The sequence below is a fragment of the Pan paniscus genome, chromosome 6 (genome assembly GCF_029289425.2).
Source record: "Pan paniscus chromosome 6, NHGRI_mPanPan1-v2.0_pri, whole genome shotgun sequence".
Classification (NCBI taxonomy): domain Eukaryota; kingdom Metazoa; phylum Chordata; class Mammalia; order Primates; family Hominidae; genus Pan; species Pan paniscus.
In genome coordinates this window covers 168954012-168974384 of record NC_073255.2, presented here as the reverse complement: position 1 = coordinate 168974384, position 20373 = coordinate 168954012, and the positions used below count along the sequence as shown (strand labels likewise).

The 20373-nt window shown below is 49.2% G+C and overlaps 1 protein-coding gene across 2 annotated transcripts in view; it reads left to right on the top strand.

Moving 5' to 3' along the window:
- Positions 1-20150, top strand: part of PLXNA4 (plexin A4) — a 452604-nt gene extending 432454 nt beyond the window's left edge. For both annotated transcript variants that reach the window (XM_003813461.5, XM_034965007.3), the window contains exons 30-32: positions 2453-2665; positions 10081-10231; positions 12892-20150. In XM_003813461.5, coding sequence (XP_003813509.2) covers positions 2453-2665; positions 10081-10231; positions 12892-12987 — 460 coding nt within the window. In that variant the 3' untranslated portion in view covers positions 12988-20150. The remainder of the gene's footprint in view (positions 1-2452; positions 2666-10080; positions 10232-12891) is intronic.
- Positions 20151-20373: the final 223 nt, after the last annotated feature.

Genomic DNA, 20373 nt, shown 5'->3' with positions numbered 1-20373 from the left:
CAACCCTGACTTGATCTGTTGCTATGCTGAGCAAGACACAGTCTGGGAATTTTAAGATCTGCATATTGACTTGGAGTTAATTGTCTCTGATGGAAAAGTGATTTTTTTTTTTATTCCTGGCCCAAGGTGTAACCCACCCTCTCCCCACCCTCTTCTTCCACAGTTCCCTACCTCTTCTCTTTTAAATAAACCTCCTGCTCATTTAGCCTGAGTGGCTGCAATCAACCAGAGATTAGTGCCACCACTAATGTTAATAATATGCTAATATTTCATTAGGCGGGAACCTCAGGTGGGTGCTGTGGCTTCCCTGTTTGCTGTGCCTGTCAGCAAAACTGGCTTGAGGACCAGGAAGCATAGGGAAGAAACAACCGGCAGAGCAAATGTGGACTCCCAGAGTCCCTATCCTTGGTGTAACTTGTGGAACAACAGGAAGATGTAAACAGAGATTTCGTTAGCTGGGAAGTCGTGAGTCCTCCATTCAGGGCTCTAAGCCCAGCTGTCAGGAAGGCTGGGCAGCTGGAGTGACCCCTACTTTCACCTGGGTGTTGTGGCTCTCTGAGCTTTCCCGGGTGCCATCCCATTATTTCCTATTAGGGATTTCCAGGGATGAAGCAAACACCACCAAACATTGTCAGACCTCAATGCTGCCTGCCTGAGTCCCGCCCTGCACACTTTGTAGGAACTTAATAGATCCTTGTTGACTGATTGGCAGTCTTGAACATTAGGTTTTCCTGTATTAATAGCATTTGTTATTTGTACATGCTGGCTGCTGGGAGATAGAACAAGTATAGAAATATTGTACTGGTTCTATTGAAATGATGTAATTCAAAGAATTTAAGTTCTAACGAGCAAGCCAAACACATAATGAATATTCTAACTATTACCATCAGTGAGAACAACAACCAAAACAATAAAACATCAGGGGAAATGGCAGGAGGCAGAGGTGGGAGCAGAGGAAAGAAGTAAGCAATCCCTTTCATGGTGCCTAGCCCTCTTTCCCACCTGCGTCCAAGCAGGCTGGTTGGAAGCCGTAGGATTATAGCCCGCAGGGCTGGCTACAGCGAAAAGGGGCAGAAGGTCCCAGGATTGGGACATTATAAGCAACAGGCTTACAATAGCAGACTGCAGGGCACACTTTTCCCTCTTTGTCTTTGTTAATGCAGATTTCCTGTCTGCAGCCCATCCTCCACCCCCTTCCTCCAGGCCTCACCCTGCTAAGAAACACACAGGCCAGGCACAGTGGCTCACGCCTTGTAATCTCAATACTTTGGGACGCAGAGGTGGGCAGATAACTGAGATCAGGAGTTCGAGATCAGCCTGGCCAACATGATGAAACCCCATCTATACTAAAAATATAAAAATTAGCTGAGTGTGGTGATGGGTGCTTGTAGTCCCAGCTACTCAGGAGGCTGAGGCAGAAGAATCGCTTGAACCCGGGAGGCAGAGGTTGAAATGAGCTGAGATCGCCCCACTGCACTCCCGCTTGGGTGACAGAGCAAAACTCCATTGAAAGAAAGAAAAAGAGAAAGAAAAAGGAAAGGAAAGGAAAGACTTACACAAGTTTTAAAACTCCCACCATCAAATGCCCCCTTTGTGAAGGCATTCTGGACACTGCCCTCTGGGTAGGCTTGATGCTTCCCTTGGTCCCATGCTGGACCCTACACATCCCTGGTCCTAGCACCAACAGTCCTCCCGGCATGTAGTTGGTTTCATGTCTGCCTTTCCATGAACCCACCAGAATGCAGGCTTCTTGAGAGCAGAGGATGTGTCTCATTCATCACTGTATCCCCAGTTGCAAGCACAGTTCCTGGTGGGCAGGAGGTGCCAACTGGAGGGGGAGGGAATACGATGGGGCCCATGAGGTGGGTGAATGTGGGGTTTCAAGCGTGCCAGCTTAGAAATGAAAAATCAGTCAGCTACACTGTACTTCTCAGCCCCAGTAGGAGTAGACTGAGAGGCCCAGGCAGGGAGGAAGGGTGTGACTTCTGCCAAGTCATACAGTAGATGGCAGAGAGTCAGACACAAAGCCTAGATTCCAAGCAATTCCTTACAGTTTGCCAACTAGTTGCTCTTGTACCAGGCTTAGGAGCAGACAGACAGAGAGTTAGAAATTCCACTTTATAGCATACATCATGGCTGCCTTTTAGACCAAAGGGAAGATGATGAGCCCTGCCATCAAGGCTGGGTATCAAGTCCTCTCAAGTACCTACCAACATTATATCTCTGGATGAATTATTCAGCCTTGCCAGTCCTCAGTTTCCTGGAAGGTAAATTGGGGCCCTGCAGACCTGCCTCACCTCCCTTCCCTGGCACATCCCATCCGCAGCAGAGAGAAGGCTCTTAAGTTCTATTAGTTCCCCAGGCTTCTCTCCTTCTCCAGAGACCCCTCCTACCCACACCACAGCCCCACTGCCCTGTCTCTCCTGACCTTCTGCCTCTTCCTTCCACACAGCCTGCCCCTGAGGTTTTGGGTCAACATGATCAAGAACCCGCAGTTTGTGTTTGACATCCATAAGAACAGCATCACAGACGCCTGCCTCTCTGTGGTGGCTCAGACCTTCATGGACTCTTGCTCCACGTCAGAGCACCGGCTGGGCAAGGACTCGCCCTCCAACAAGCTGCTGTATGCCAAGGACATCCCCAGCTACAAGAACTGGGTGGAGAGGTGAGTGCTGGGCCACGGAGCCAAGTCAGGGCCCCTTGCTGGAGCCAGCAGCTCCCTCGACAAAAGGTCCCCTCCCCATCAAAAACCAGCTGCGTTTCCAGATGAGTCATTCACAAAGCCTAATCCTGCCACTGCAACACCCACACCCCCAAGTCCCAGTGCTGCTCTCCCCTGAAACCAGAATAGGAAAACTTGGCCAGAGGTTGCCATGGTAGCTCAGCTTCCCTAGATAACAGGCCCTGGAGCCTAGTGGCTGAAATGTCTTCTAGGCCCAGAAAGGAGATGTGGCTCCCAGCTCTAATCTTCACCTCCCACCCCCCAAAAAATAAATAAAAACTGTCATCATAACACTTCAAGGGGCCAAACTACATCATTGCTGCAGAAAAGGCTGGAGGCCGCTACCCATCTGCTCCCATCTGGCTGGCAGTTTCCAGCATTCACTGGGGATATCTTTGTCACTGTCTGAACAGTTTCTCACTCTCTCCATCCCTTGACTCTTGCATGAGCTCTTAATGCCCTGGTTCTTGCAGCGTTGTGATCAAATCCCAGTGTCCTGCAGAGCTCTCGTGACTGAAGGTCCCCCTATCAGCTGCAGGGCTGGGCTCTTCCTAGGGCAGTGCTGACTCATGGTAAAGAAGGTTAATGGTTTGTCTGAGCCACATCAGCTCCATACGCCAAGCACCTGAACTAAGCAACCAGCTGAAGCTTTATTTATTCATCACAGAAGCCCTGTACTAAGGAGAGGACAGGAACTATAAGCTCCTTTTATGCCATGAAGGTGAAGAAATATACATGCAGAATGGCTAAGTAATCTGCCCAAGATGATTTAAAGAACCAAGATGAAACTAGATCCCAAGCCTCTTAGCTGACTCCCAAATAACCTTCCTACTTATTTGCGTTACTTTCAGACAGGGCCTCTGCCAACCCATATGGTGCCTCTGTATGGTTTAAGAAAGATGCCCCTTCCTACAGAATGAGGTAGCCCCACACCAAGTGCGTAGTTTGCTGAATGATGGGCTTTGTCACCCCCAGCTCATCCTCTTGTCCAAGTACCTTTGTGCAGTGAATAACCTGCACAACTCTACAGGGCAGTCCTGCATTTAGACTTTCTCTTAATTCTAAGTAGCTTAAATATAGGAAACCTAGAGGGAAGCTCAGATATGGTGCCTTTTTGAAGAGTAAAAGAGTCCAGAAGGTGTTCTTGACTTGGTGACAAAATGAACTTTATCATTTTGCCTATGATAGAGACAGCCTCTGTCTTTATACTTGAAAATTGCCTTCCCTTATAAAAAGGAAATAACTAAGAGGGAGTAGCGTCCTGGCCACCTCAGTGCATTAGTGTCACTAAAAGGGTTTGATTTTGTTCTTCCCTCTCCCCTCTGCTCTTTGATACCCTCTCCTCCTTTCCTACTGATGCAGGTGGTGGACATGCTACCCCGGCTGTCCAAAAGGAAACTAACTCTTTTGTCCTAGTGTCTGATTATGTCTGAGTCACCTAGACAGGCTCTCACCTCCTGCTATGTAGACAGTGGCTCACTCTTCCAACAATAGAGCTGCCAGGAGCAGGCCCTCCAGCCCCTCCCATGTGGACAGCCAATTCTTCAGCAGGGAGAGGGGGAAGAGGCAGCAGCTGGGCTGTTGTTCATCCGAGTGCCACAGTGTCATTGTGATAGTGCCCCAGGCGGGGAAGGGGAAACCAGGGCTGCGAAGGGCTGGGAACATTTATAAAGTGTCTGCATAAAGGACACTTCCCAGGAACAGGCTGCGTAGTCAGAGCTGAGGCTCATGCATGGGCTGAGCAAGTGGTCTCCTTTCTGCTTGGCGCTCAGTGAGGTTTGTGCCATGCAGCTGCTGCAGTTCACAAGTAAACTCAGTCCATTGGGTTATTTTTAGGAGTGATTTGATGGTTTCCATTTCCTATCCCGCTCGTTTCTTAGCAACCACTGACACTTTCAAGAAAGTCATCTTTCACTTACTTGAAGCCCCAAATCTTTTCTCCTTTTCGGGACCGGGGTACAAAGACAGACAGATCGAGAAAACAGCACAGACAGGCCTGAGGTCAAGCCCAGAGTGCTTCTTCACTTGGTGATGGAGGGACAAGTCCACTCCCACTCCCAGAAGAGGTATCCTCCAAGCTTGCCTGGCTCCCTGGAGGGGAAAGTAAAGTCCGGCAGGGCAGACCTCACCTGGGACCACAGCACACCTGATCTCCCACCTCCCCATTCCAAGGAAATTGGCAGCCTGCAGTTGAGGATGATGGTAGAGTGACCTGGCCACAGCTTGGTCACTTCTGAATTTGCTCCCCTGCTGTTGGTCAAATGGAGACAGTCCTCCCAGGACTTTTTACTTAGAGGCTCACTGCTGCGGAGTGTGCTCTGCATGTATTTGGGGAAGGTTTTCTGCACCATCACAACTAAAAAATAGGGCTTACCCTGGCTGGTCCTCTCTTCAGAGCAGGTGAAAAAGGGAAGCATATAAATTCAGGAAGCCTCAATAACTCTTGGTTGAATGGCATAGATGATTCTGCCAGTATGTTGAGTCTTCTAGAAATTCTTTACCCTCCCACTCATCTTTTCATCTGTCCTCCCACCCATCCCCCACTCATCCTTCCATCTAGTCTCCCACCAGTCTTCCCATCTGTCCTCTCACCCATCTTTGCGCCCATCCTTCCACCATCCTCATACTCATCCTCTCACCCGTCCTCCCACCTGCCCTCCCTTCTCTCCTCTCACTCATTCTCTTACCCATCCTCTAACCCATCCTCCTGCCTGTCCTCCCATCCATCCTCCCACCTGCCCTCACTCCTGTCCTGCCATCTATTTTTCCATCTCTTCTCCGATCTCTCCTCCCACCCATCCTCCTACCTGTCCTCCCTCCCACCATCTCCCCACCCATCCTCCCCTCCCATTCCTGCCTCCAAGTACCTTGTAATAATGGTGGTTTGTAGCCCCACTGCGGATTCTCAGTATTCATTCCCCTCATCCAAGAATTTGAGCTTTTGCTTATGGCCAAATCTGGAAAAAGGGAGAAGAGTCTCTTGGTTTCCAATTAGCAGTTAACTACTACCTTCATCTTACAGACAAAACACAACAGTGTTGTCACCATGAAGTGGCATGTTGTGATTAGTTGTAGTTTTTGTGTCATTACCAGTAGCAAAACATTTGCATACTTTAGTAGTGATTTCCTCTGATTTTAACTTGGAAGAGTTGAAAGGTCATCCTTGCAGCAACATTGGCCTCACTCACTTGCCATCAGTCAGCTTTTCAGAAGTAAGTAGAATGGAGTCACAGCAGGCCACTGGGGTTTGGACTAGAGTGTGCCACACATTTGAATGTCATCTATCATGTGTGTCACGGCATGAAAAAAGGTTAAGAATTTTAAATATTTAAATATGCCTCCTATGGAAACCATCCAGTCAAATACATAAAACGGTGACAGTTCACCCTGGGAGCAAGATATAGTCTAGAGGTGAGATATAGACATTTCATTAACATATTCATTAATTCATGGGTCAAACATTAATGGTATCCATCATGAGTGAGTTGGGTACTTGAAGTGCATTGAACTTGACCCTTTCTTTGCAGCTCCTGTGGTCAGGGAGGCCACACAGATGCTCAGCAGGCCCCACAAGCATCATAGTGGGGAAGTCAGGGTGTGGGGCCTCGTTCTGCTGGGCCCAGAGAGACCCTCCCATGATTCACAGAGGAAAAGACTTGTGCAGGGCCTTGAAAGGTACATATTGGGAATATCAGAGCATCAGGCTGGAAATATCTTTCATTCCTCCATCTTCATCCTCGAGGTGTGTGGAGGGATGCCAACGCTGTGTTCTTTCCAAAGAGTTTAGGGCATTGGAGACCATCTTCCCAGTCACTACAGAGCTATCCTAAAGGCAGATGTGAGATACGCACTGTCACTCTCTGGGCCCAGGATTTCTGCTGGCATCCCACTACCCCATAGAAATCCACAGACTAGGACCCTGCAGACTGGCCAACAGTGGAGGATGCGGCTCTGTGGGGTGCTGATCTTTATGGCTGCTCCCAGAGGCCTGATGTCAGAACCTCAGGGGTGCTGGCCTCCTCCCTGCTGTGAGCAACTCAGCAAAAAGAACCAGGGAAGGCCAGTGGTGGGACCAGCTCCTTCTTAGCAGGTCAGGCCTGGGGCAGCTCGGAGGGGTCCTGAAGGACTTCCTGGAGATGGGCTCACCTGAAGGCAGAATGCCCACAGGACTGTAGGCAGAATGCCCACAGGAGCAAGTTCAAGCACAGGGGCCCAGGCTCCCCTTTCCCTTCCTCAGTGCACAGCCAGCAGATGAGAATGCTTGTTTAAAGTTCCTTAACAGAGCCTAATTGTGTTCTTCCTGATCAGTAAGGCTTCCCAGTGGAGGAGCCCAGCACTGGGGCCGGCACAACAGGAGTGAGAAGGAAGCAAGGTTCACCCAGCAGAGGTAGTGCCACATGAGTCAGCGTCAGGCACAAGGTGCTGGCTAGGGAGTGGGAGTGGGGGAGCAGGAGGGGTCAAGACAGCATCGACAAAGCCCTGCAGAGAAGATGGGACCACTTAGCAGCAGGCAGGCTTGGGATCAAAAACAGGGTAGACTCTCAGCAAGACTTAAGCCCCACACCCACAGACACTGGGCTGTCAGTGGCCATTCAGCTCAGCTGATTTAGAACTTGCTGAAGATGAGGTCATGCAGTTGGCCCACCTGTCAATAGTATGTGGCCACAGACGTACCCTGATTTGATCCAACCTCCCCAGTGCAAAGGGAATAGGAAAGAGACAGGAGCTGCCCAGCAAGGACCTGACCTCAGAGAGAGGATGTCTTCAGGAGAGGCATGTCACCCAGTACTTCTAGATGAGATGGTCAGGGCCCCAGCCCTATTCTACCCTACTCTCAACTCCCTGCCCTCCACCCCAGCAGCTCTCTCTGTCTTTCTCACACACACATATATATACTTCTAGATATTCTCTTTGGAGAAATGGACAGGGCTTTTAGTGCACTACCATGAGGCAAGACACTGTGAAGGCAGAGTGCTGGGCTTCTTTTGTTTCCCCTAGTGATGGTCTCTTCACTGCAGACACAGTGGCCCCTAACCTAGGATTCCTTACACCTCGGGGACTATAAAGGCAGCAAGAAGGTCCCTGGCACTGTTTGCAAAAAGCCTGACAGAGCCACCTGCCTACTGTGAAAGGTTCCACAGCTGGTGAGAGAAATTACAGGAGTCTTTGCTTTTGATGACAGTTATGTCCTTTCCATGGGAACCTGGGTTTTTCACCTGGTCAGAGGCTCTGATTGTGTACAGGTGACAGAGTATACCTGTCTGGTGGAAGCTTGGAACTCAGCTGAGTTACCAGAGTTGCGTGGCTAGCTGCTGGTCATGGTACCAAAAGTGAGTGAGGTTATTTGTTCACGCTTTTTACAAATAAAGCCTGTGAAGATAGCCCTTTACTTGACAAACATAGCTTGCTTGGTAGACATGGGATCCCTAAGGGGACAATGACACAAATCTCCTTGGGAATGGCAAGGTTGGGAGCTACTACTGAAATCTCTGGTGTCCCACTATAAAATGGAACATTGGCATTTATTGCATTCCAGAAATGGTTACAATGAATCAAGTCTCGCTGCAATTTTATACCTGGAATGTCGTTAAATTACTCACAGCCCTGTGTCCTGAGGTACCTGAGGATGTGTTTTGGGGCGGGTCATAGGCCTTGAAGAGAACAGGCTCTTCTGGGGATGGAGCAAAGAAAGCAAAATGAAACGGGAAGGGGTACTGGGCCCTGAGGGTTCTGAAGGTGGAGGAGGGGCGGGGAATGGAAGAAGATGTGAAGGATGGAAATACAAATGAGACGGGGGCAGGGCGGCCTGTCTGAACACCCAGGCTGCTCTGAGAAAGGCCATGTTATTACGCCCTTGGCCTTGTTGCCTGTCTCAGGCTCCTGCCCAGCCAAAATGCTACCAGTTCAGCAAAACAGTCGACAAAGTGTCTGGTATGTGGCCAGGGGAGTCCCCTCTGACCAGCCCCTTCCCTTGCCAGGGAGCACAGCTGTCATCTCCCTCCCTCTGCCTCCCCATTTTCCAGGCAGAACAATAGATCTGCAATCCCAGTACCACTGTGGCTCAGAGCAGGGAAGCCATCCCAGCCCTCACTAGCCCAGGGATGCTCTGGTACAAATTGAACTGTCATTCCATTGCAGGCCCTTGAGCTGATGACTGGGATGGCACAGGAAAACCATCTCTGCCAGTCTTCACCCACCTCCTAGGCACTGATGGGAACAGTTAGAGGTCAGGGAAACAGCACAAGACTGATGGGGTCCTGGTTGGAGAAGTGAAGGATAGGGCTGGGAAAGACACAGGGCTGGGGTGCAGAGGGAGGCGACTGTCCCGGAGCCTCAGACCAAGATTCGAGTTCTGAGAACTCCCAGGGTCTGTCATTGTCACCAATACTTGCACAACCCCAAGAGTGAGTGCCTTTTCTTAAACTTGGTGCCTAGGTGCCTTGCTTCATGCACCCTAGTCCCTGCCCTGCAGACTGTCCTCCCCCATCCCCTCTGATCCTAGGTTTCAGGTTTACTTTCTCCAGCATGGCAGCCACAGGGATTTGGCATGGGCTGGATTGGGCTAGGCTGAGCTGGGCCACCACAAGACCTTGAGGTTTATGATGCCCTCCTGTCATTGCAGTTACCTCTTCTCTTTTATGCAGTCCACAAGCCCAAAAGTACATAGGAGAGGGTGAGAAGTGGCTGTCTTTGGGGACACTGGGCCTTTCAGTTCCTCATTAAGAAACTGCGCAACCCCCCTCTGGTGGGGGAGTTGAGGTTTGGTGCATAAAATGTCAAATTGCAGAAATTAAAAATGTAAATGCTGGCATCTAATTAACCAGTTGACAGCAGTGCACAGCTGCAAGTGACAGTGACTGATTGCCTTCTGCCAGTCTCTCCCTGAGCAGCCTCAGCCCTGCCTCCTCCCATTTAGCCCCCAGAGAGTGGAGGACATCAGAGAAGAGCAACCGCTCGGAAGAGCCTTCGGGCCCTGCTGGAGGAGATCCCTTGCGTCTGTGGGAGGGGCGTTAGAGAAACTCAAGACAGTCTAGACCTCTCTGTGTGGTAGCTGAGAGCAAAGAGGATGCCCGAGTTGGGCCCCTCTGGCTCTCGGTTCCTCTCCTGTCTTGGCCACTCCCCAAATCCCTTCCCTCTATGCCTCCTGCATCCAGAGCTGCAGAGGTCTCTTCCTGGTTTGGACCCAGCAACCCAGATGAGAGAGAGACCACAGTGGTCCCCAGGTGGCCACAGCACAAGTACCCACTACCTGCAGTGCAAGCTGAGCTCATGGCCCCAGACACGGTGCTGGGAGCATCCATCTCTCCTCTACTCCATATGCACGACTCCAGCTTCTCCCTATTTCCATCCCTCCACAGGTATTACTCAGACATAGGGAAGATGCCAGCCATCAGCGACCAAGACATGAACGCATACCTGGCTGAGCAGTCCCGGATGCACATGAATGAGTTCAACACCATGAGTGCACTCTCAGAGATCTTTTCCTATGTGGGCAAATACAGCGAGGAGGTAAGCTTTGCCCTGCTCCAGGCCCATTGGGATGGAAGGGGGCAGAGAATGAAGACAACCCTGCATGCCTCCATGTAAGAGATCATCGCCACAGACACCTCCACCTCTGCTGGGGGAACCACCACTGAGGACCTGGGGCTGTGTTCCAAAGGCTGGGATGCTAGAAACCCTCCATCCCATAAATTCTGCATTCATCCCTGTGCTTCTTAGATATGTAAATAAGTACCTGTTTCTTTTATATTGTCTAATTCTTATTTTCTCTCCAGTATTTCTTCTTTTTTATGTTTTCCACATCTTTCTCTGATCTAACTCTCTTTAAACAGGCATCTCCTCACTCCTATGGGCAGGCTATGTGGTATGGCATTGTATGGTATGATATGGTATGTTGTAGAATAGAATAGAAACAGAATAGAGTAGAAATGAAACAGAAGTGAGTCAAAACAGAATGGAATAGAATAGAATGGAATGGAATGGAACGGAGTAGAATAGAATAGAGTAGAGTAGAGTAGGAATAGAATAGAATAGAATAGAATAGAATAGAATAGAATAGAATAGAATAGAATAGAATAGAATAGAATAGAATAGAATAGAATAGAATAGAATAGAATAGAATAGAACAGAACAGAACAGAACAGAACAGAACAGAACAGAACAGAACAGAACAGAACAGAACAGAACAGAACAGAACAGAACAGAACAGAACAGAACAGAACAGAACAGAACAGAACAGAACAGAACAGAACAGAACAGAACAGAACAGAACAGAACAGAACAGAACAGAACAGAACAGAACAGAACAGAACAGAACAGAACAGAACAGAACAGAACAGAACAGAACAGAACAGAACAAATAGAATGTGTTTTCTGTTTTGTTCCCTCACTGGAAAATCCCACCTGGGGTCATTGCCACTATAGACAAGGCCTTCTTTCTGGCCAGTGCCATGGTGCTTTGGGAGTTTTCTTGCCTATGCATGGGGTCAGGAGCAGCTGGGAGAGAGAGGCCCCTCAGACATCTTCTGGTCAGCCCAGGAAGCTCAGGAAGACACAGGCATGTGCAGGGGCACACACGACACTGCTGGGTAGGAGGAGGCCTGTGTCTTCCTGGGCTTCTAGTCAGCTCTCTTGCCATGGGTCTGGCCATCCTTGGAATCCAAATTCCCTGCATCTGAGCAGCAGCATAGCCACCTTCTCTGAGTGGACGGTAGTAAGAGAAGCTGAAGCTTGTGCCCCGAGTTCTCTATTTCCTCCCATCCTCATCACTTAAGGAGAGTCCAGGAACCCCCAGTTAAAGAAGCAGACCCAGCAGGCCCAAGGCCTGGAGTCCTGCAGGCCATGAACAGCCTAATTCTATGGCCCTTACATCATGGGAAAGCCAGTGCTGGGTCCCTTAGGGGAGGGACCCTGATGCCAGTCTGCAGGTTAGTACTGGTCTGGGGCAGAGTTTTCCCCTGCCTGCAGCAATGCAAGGTAATAAGGATGCTATAGTGTGCACCAGTGTAATATTCCAGCCGTCTCATCTCAGAAAGGATTCTCTGTTAGTCTACAAGTACACCTGTCTACCTTGGTGTTTAAATAACCCATCTATGAAATGATGGTGTGTACAAATGACAGTTCTTGGCCAGCTCTATCCTGCTTCCACAATTAAAGAAACATTAACTGGGTCATGAAATCCAAAGCCCTGGGCGCCTCCCTTGAGCCTCCTTCTCATCTCCTTGCCCTCCTTTCTTTTCCCTGCCCCTCAAACTGCAACATCAGTAGGTTCCACCCAATTGTCTAGTGCCTCTTGGGGGGCAGGCCTTGTGTTGACGGTGCTCACAGATGTTATCTGACATCCTCTCCCCTGGAGGTGGATTAGTCATTCCTACATTAACAGTTGAGGACGTTGAGTGTTCAGACAGGTTACCTGTTTGGCCTCAGATCACCAATCTAGAAACTGGCAGAGCCTTTACTCCATCCCTCATCTCCTGAGTCTGAGTAAAATTCTAGCATATTTTTCATCATGGGCCATAATTGCTGGCTGTCATTGTCCTCTGCTAACTGCCTGCCTTCAGAAAAGGCTTTGATAGACATTATCCATTAGGTGTTAATGACCAGGAAAGCTTGTAGTCTTACTCTTCTAGGGACATTTGTTTTTTAACAGGCAAAGTGAAAACAAATGACTTTCTAAATGTAGAATTTGGGGCCTCTAGGAGCTGATGGAGAGGATTTTTATTTCTGCGGGAGGAAGGGTGGGATGTCTTAACATCCATGAAATCACATTCCGGCTCCATGCTGAGCACTACGTATTTCCATCGGATATGGAACTAGCTGCTGTCTAACCTGCAGGTAACTGCAGCATCTCGGCCCAGGCGTCTTCAGCAGAGCTTCTGCCCTCTGTCTACCATCTTTTGTAGCCAGTAGAATGCACACAGTCATTCAGACATGACTGTGTGTGCTGGCATCCTGTGCTCACTGCCATGCCGATGCTCACATGCTATGCCTGCCACAACTTCCTGCCCATGCTCCCCAGGTCTCCTCCTACCCTGCAGTGTCCTGTGTGCCCCTGCACATGCCTGTGGCTTCCTGGACTTCTGACCACATCCACACCATCTTTGTGCCTCCTGAGAACACAGACCTGTACACACAAACGAGTAATCTCCCTGTTCTTGGCCCTTCCACAGATCCTTGGACCTCTGGACCACGACGACCAGTGTGGGAAGCAGAAACTGGCCTACAAACTAGAACAAGTCATAACCCTCATGAGCTTAGACAGCTGAGAACCGTCCTTCCAGGGCCGCCCTGGAGGGGGACACACCAAGCCGTGCCTCAGTCTAGATTATCATCTTTACCAAGTGCAAGTTCCGACTGGCATCAGCAGCATCCCCTGAGCAGCGCTGTTTCTCTTTCTCTCTGCCTCTTTCCGTTTCTCCCTCCTTCCTGGATCTCTTCTCTTCCAGTTGCTCTGCCAACACGATTGGACCAAGCCACTGACCCTCAGTTAGTCCAAGAATGGCCAGGCCCATGGCAAGGGAACTGACCAGAAGACGTCAGAGGGGCCTCTATCTCCCAGGTGCTCCTGACCCCGTGCATGTCAGCAGCAGGGTGCAAATAACGAATGAGGAGCCAGGGACAGGAGACGTTTCTGTGCTGCTACTTCACCTTCCACTTTGGCAGCCCCTGCTTTGGTCTGAGCCTTGGCCTAGGGAAGAGGCAAGGAAGGAGTTCAGTATTATCTTTACTGGGAAGACATCACCTGGCTCTCCCTTCCCACAGTTCCACCTCCAGTGGTTCAGCCAGTGGTCTGATCACTTTGCAGCTGTGAGAAGAAAGGCTACACCTCCTGCATGTGGCTGGAGCAGGGCATGTGTGAGCAGCTGGGAGGTGCTCCTTGAGGCTCCTTCTCCCCAACTGGGCTGGTGTCCGGAGGCTTCCTGTCCTTTTCCAGGTCTCCAGAGGGACCTGCCTGCCCTGCCTGCTCCCCCGCCAGTAGAAAGCCAGGCAGGAGAAAGAATAGCAATTACATTCCACCATGGAGATGCTCCTGACCTTTTCATCTGAATCCTAGCAGCAGAAATGTAACACAGAGGGGGAGAAAAGGAAAGAGAGTTGCATCTACCCTGGAAGCAGAATTTGTTTTCCATTTACCCCCAAATTCAAATGAGTCACAATCATAGTCATAGGTCTAGTCCATTACCAGAGCCCTGAGTGCTGTCAAGAGAAAGCATCTATCTCCACCCTCCTTTGTCACCCTTCATCAAGGGTCAACGTGAAATGCAGAGTGCATCTAGGAGATTCTACCTCCAGCCATCTCCATGGCTCCATCCCCACCATCCTTCCTGAGAACTCCATAGACGGCTGGGGCCAACAGCCTAGTCCCTGTTCCCTCTGCAGAATCCGGTGCCATTGCTATGCAGATGACTTTGTCACTGGGCTGTCCAGACCTCTTTGGGAATGATTTCATCAACATCTCAGCTGTCTCTTTCATCATTCTCCTTCCTCATCTCTTCAGCAGTCATCCTTGAAAGAAACAGACTTAAGCAAAGCCTCACGGAGACAGCCCAAAATGCCAGCCAACCTCAGCCTCCAGCTTGTCAGATCTGGGAGGGACAAAGAGTCGAGCTGATGGGCCTGGCTGGAATTAAGAAGAGGGACATACAAATGACCTTGGCCTTGGCATCCATCTCCCCATCTGTTCTCACATCTACAGATGCACGATTTTAGCCAGGCAGGCAAATGTGCGCCTAGAAGTGGATACTAGGTAAGCAGAGGCTATGGTGAGAGATGGTCTAATGGAGGGTTCTAGGAACCTTTCATCCTAAGGAGACCTTAGGTGCTGTCTGGTCCGGTCTCCCACCCTAAGCAGGAGTCTCTGTTGGCACCTCTGCTCTGGAGTTGTTCACCACTATGGGAGACAAGGAGAAACATCTTAGGTGAGGTTGAGGAGAAGGATTCACAGTCTTGCCTTCACTCCCCAATCCCCCATCAGACATCGTTCCTTGTCACCCACTCAGAATGAGACCCCCTTGGGGAAGAAACCACACCATTTCCAGCAAAGTCCATGGAGCATCCGGTACTTTTAAGAACACTTGCCCCTTTGGATATGAATATGTGCACATGTGTGTGAGCACATGTGCATGTATGTGTGTGTGTGTCTGCCCCAGGTGTAGGCGGAAAGCTCAAAAGGATTTCTTGTCCTTTGTAGGAGGATTTTTGAAGTGTTCCCCTTCTCTTTCCCCTTGCTCATCCATTCATCCTGCAGCTTCAGGACATTTCAACACTTACTTGCTTTCTATGCTGAGAGCTGGTGGGTGGAAGGAGAGGGCGCTTGTCCATAGGAAATCAGGGTGGTCACCTGCCGAGGCCTGGACCTCGGAACAGGGCATCATGTGACATCGCAGAGGACAGATGGTGGAAAAGACATGAGCAACCTAATGGGAAGAGGAAAATGGGAAACAATGCATTGGAAGAGGAAGAAAATAAATAAATAACCAAAGGTTTTGGCAAGTGCAGTACCAAGTGGAGAAGCTTGACTTTTCTATCCTTGATCATTTTATTCCCTCCCAAGAAGTCAGTCACAGGACCTGGAAGGCCAGAAAGGGTGCATGTGGGAGATGGTCTGAGGAAGTACCTCGGTCACTACAATATTTTTGCACATATAAAGGGTTGGGGAGGAAAGAGACACAAACGTATTTAACACAGATTTGCTGGATGGAAGCTGCGTGTGTGAACGTGTGTATGGGTGAGTGCGTTTTGATTTTTTTTTTTTTTTTTTTTTGCACAGTTAAGAGAAAAAATCAAACAAGCAGAAAAAAAAAAAGAAAAAAGACTTACTTATCACGGTTCTGCTGAAGCTTTTATTTTTTACTGGATGATTATTGTTGTTGTTACTTTGGCGGTACAGGACTTTATTTTTTTCCATGTTTTTGTTATAAGAAAAACTTCAAACACCTCAGAGAAATAGAAAGGTTAGGAAGAAAGAGGAGACAAGGACAGACAAATTTTCTGGCTGTCCCCATTTCTCCTGGGGGAGGGGTTTGGGGCTGGTTTGACTTTAATTGGTGGGTGGGTTGTTTCTGCCGCTCTGTTTGCTGCAGTCCCCGTGGCCTGCTTGGGGACTGAGAAATTTGAGCCAGGTATCCAGAGCCACAGCCCATCTTGCTTATAAAAATTATCTTTTGCTGTTTGTTTTCCATTTCTTCCGTTTGGATTCTTGGTGCACGTGTGATATGGTATTTAAAAGCAAAGACAAGCAACATTGTCAAAAAGCTGTCCTTGCCCCCCCATCCCCCACCCAAATCTTTTTTCCAAACTCCCCCAGGGATCTTCCTTACCCCACTGGCAGAGCAAACATCCAGGGGCTGCCCATGTGGCTTGCGGGCTCCCAGAGAAAGGAATTGGGCCAACTTTGTCCTGTGGGATGGAGGCCCCTTCACGGCCTCCCTCGAGGCAAAGTTAATTTGTAGGGTCACCATTATGTTGAGTCCTGGGCAGACAGAAGGAGAGAAAAGGCCATCTTCCTTACCTTCCCCTCCAACTTATCCCGTACCCTCCCAGGGAAAATGGTACCAGACTGAGCCATCAAAATCACTGACAAAGTTTAGGTGGGAATTTTTGCATGTTGGAGAGAGAGAAGGGCTTAAGGTAGCAGGGAAGAAGGGGGCTTTGTGGGGTCCTAAATTTTAAGGAATAAGTAGAGGAAGACAAGAAACAGAGTGGTAGGCTGGTCATTTCTCCTGGGCACAAGTCCCCCCGGATGCAGCTTTTGCCCATTCTTTGTCCTTCCCCATAAGGAGAGACCCTGACATTTCTTGGTAGCTGCAAATAGTGCCACTAAGTGAAGGTGGCCATCGTGCCAGTTACTTCCTCAGGAAAATATTTTCTTACCTTCTTCTTTCAGTATGGTTTTAAATTTGGGGACAGTGGATAACCCAAGCGTCCCACAGGCCAAGGTACATTCCAATGGCAGCATGATCCCTGCACCCAAAGCCAGGCCCTAGAGCCTACCCCTTGTGCCCCCGCAGCCTGCTAAGTGAGCTTGGGTGCTTGTGAAGAGCTACAGGTGAAAGAGAAGTTATTTTAAATAAATCCCAAAGTTTGAGGCAGACTGTCCAGGACTGTTCCCAGGAAGAAGCAGGAGTTACCCACAGGAAAGGTCTCTGACCTGGTCCCCTCAGGCCCAGCTACCTGCGCCCACCAGCAGTGAAGGTTGATGTACTGGCCCAGCATCTCCACCTCCCCCATGCAACCAGGTCCCTGGTACCGTGTCTCCCGTTGCATGTCTGGCTTCTGCCTGTGCTCCTCCTGCCACGAGCATGCTCTCTGTCCCTCCTCATTCCACCCTGTCTCTCCTGCATGCATAGCCTCTGTCCCAGGGCGATTTATCCACTTCAGTACAGGAGCTGCTCAGACCTCTCAGCCCAGCCCTCTGTGACTGCCCCAGCCCCATCCTACCCCACCCAAAGCTGCCTTCCTGGCTGTAGGAGCTCCCTCGTCTGGCCAAGGCCCTATGGGTCCCCATCTGAGGATCCACAAGCAATGACTTCCCAAATGACCTCCACTGCAAGAAGAATCCTTACCACTGTTTCCAGAGCCGTGAACGATGCTGTGATGGGCCCAGGTCTCAGCACCACCCTCTGTGACCTAAAAAGAAAAGCTCAATTTCCATCTGTCTTCTTTCCCAGGACTAAGGGGATGCAGTAATGTGAAGTCAAATACTTAACCGAGCGAAGGGCCAGTATTGTTATCAGTCAAGGACAAACCTCCCACCTCACAGACAGCCAAGCAGTGAGGGAAAGACAGACAGACACAGGTAAGAAGGTGCTCTGCAGGCACAAGGCCCAGAGAAGCCCCTCTCCGGGAACTTCCCCTGCTCCTTCCAGGAACAGTGAGCCCAGTGAGCAGCCCCAGCCAGCTCTTCAAGGCCTTCAAGGGGTCTTTCCATGACTGAGTCACCTCCAGGAGCTCACCTGGCCCCCAGAGAAGACCTACCCCAGGCAGCTCCGTGCCCTGGCTTCTCCCCATGCCCCAAATCCCCCCCAGCCATCCCTCCTGGTCCTCGTCTACATCAAGGGCCTCTTCCCCTCTTCCTGCCAGCTCTCAGGACAGGTGACTGGGAGGCCTTGAACCCTCAGCCTCTTCCTTTAAAAAAAAACAAAACAAAACAAAACTGTGGGCCATTTATTTGGGATTTTGGAGTTGTTTGGTTTTTGTTTGTATATCTTAATAGTTCGAAAGTAAGAAGGGAGCCCTGCTATGGATGTTAAGTCCAAATTACTCGGTTAGTGGGAGCAAAACCTATGACTTCCAAGGGGATGAGGAGAGGCTCAGAGGACAGGAGGAGCCTCCCCCACTGAAAAAAAAATGGGTCAGGACATTCCCTGGATGAGGACAATGCTAGGGGTGGCATCTCACATGGCTGCTGCTATTCCTGGTGCTTCCCCACACTTTTGACAGATGGAGTCCTTCTCCTACCGCCTCCTGCCACCTCACCCTACAGGCATTCTCTATGTAGGAAACAAGAGCCTTATTTTATAGAGTGGTGAGCTGAGACAACAGCCCCAGGTAACACTGACACAGCTCCCGAGTGAGGCTGGGACACTCTGCAAACCTCTCCTCATGGTGCTGAGGGTGGCATGCTCATGACAGGAAACCTATATGACCACTCCTCTCATTTGGAAAGTAATCCACTGCAGTAAAAGTTTCAGACATGCAAGAGAGAGTTTTTGTTTGTTTTTTTTTTACTACAAATTTTTGCTCCCCCATAAAATTATTTTTTTATTAGAGGGAGTATCCAAGTTTTAAAAGTATATAGAATTTTTTGGTTGTAAAAGAAATACATACTCATTAGGATCCCAATTAAATTCCTTGAGTAGACTGGTGCCTACCAGAAAGCAAAGCAAAGTTAAATAAAACGAAACAAAATCCTTCATATACAAAAAGAACTTTCTGTTTGTATTGGCAGAGGTAGTGAGGTGATTCAGGTAGGCTGAAAATCCTGGGTTGCGGGAGCCTCACTTTATTCCATTCCCACCCGCTTTGATGTCTATGCTTGGCTCTCTGGGCTGCCCCTGGTACTGCCGAATCCTACACATCTCTTATCAGCTTTCCTCAAACTTTAAGGAGGCTCTGTGAGGGACGGGTCATGGGAAGACCCAAGCTTTCCCTCCGCCAGGATTGCAAAAGCAAGTAGACTTGGTCTATGCAGCTCATCTTCCAGCAATTTCTTTATTTGGAATTAGAACTTCCTTTGTTAGTATCTTTGATCTTTTGACTCAAGCACATTTTGGAAGGGCTCCCTTACAAAAGTAGAATTTAAAACAGAGGATACAGTTAAAGAGCAACCCAAAGGACGCTTAAGAAACCGATACCACTTCACCAAACAGGACTAAGGAACACTTTCGTGCACAGAAGTCAGCCGCAATCCAGGCACAGGACGAAGATGGGATACACGTGCTCATCTGTCTGTCCTCCTTTCCTCTCCCTCCCCGACGTTCTAGTTAGCTTGTTGACTTGTTAAACCTTCTGTTCTTAAAATGAAAAGCTAGCTTACCTCAAAGAATCTTGTTTCCATTCGGAAACCAATGATTTTGTGTTTTAGAATGGACAGCCCTCCCCTCACCACTCCCTACCTTGGCCTGGTGTCCTTGAGACATACGGTCTTTGCTTAGTCGTGTGTTGGCTGCTTTGAGCAGGAACAAGGCCTCCAGGCCCCGAGGTGGGAAGGAAGGATTGGATGCCACTGCCCTCCTCCCCACTTTAGCATGTAGGGGCCAGCCCATCTCTTCCAGCAGGGTCCTGCTGAGTTACCATAGCAACCAGCAACTCCAGGGTACCACAACAGACGATGGCTCAGCGAGCCGACGTGTGGGGATGATGCAGGGGTTTTGGCCCAGCCAGATGACCCAGAGTTGAGCTTCAAATGCTAGAGAAGGGGAGAAACAGGATGGATGGGTGGTTTAAGGAACTGGCAGGGGTCTTTGAGTCACATAGAGAAGCCGTTGAAGGAGGTAGGGCAGGTTATCTCTGTTCCAGTCACCCCCTTCCAGCCCCATCCCACTTCTGTTTCAAACTAAAGCTCCCACCTCGAACATTGACCCTTTGTTAGAACAAAGCAAAACATATCTTTAGACAACAGTGTTAAAATGAGCCTCAAATGTATGTGGATGAGATCTCTAAGAAGAGGGTCTTCTGGTTTTGATTTTTAAAGAAGAGTATCCTAGTAAAATATTTAAAAAAAATTAAAAAGTTTTTAAAAAGGAAACCTATGCTATTTAAATTGGAGCCCAGTTGTAACTTGGTAAAGGCAAGCTTCTGTACCTTTGTTATAATTAATTGTATACCTGTGTATGTAAATATAAGGCATTCCTATTTTGCAGTTCAGAACAAAAAAAAACTTATTTGTAATATAGAATAAAGTTTATTAAAAAATAATAAAAATGCAGTTTGGGATTTTGGGTGCTTCTTTATGTGACTGGCTAGGAGGGGCTGGGGGAGAAGGCTGGCTATAAGATGGCAACAGCTTCCAGCATGCAGACACATGGCTGGCACCTTCTCTCTGCAGTTGTGTGACATCTAAACTCAACCACCAGAGATGCATCCTTCTACTTAAGACTCACTCTCTTCTCGGTTGCAAGGCAGCCATCCCGAGGTGGCAACACTTCAAG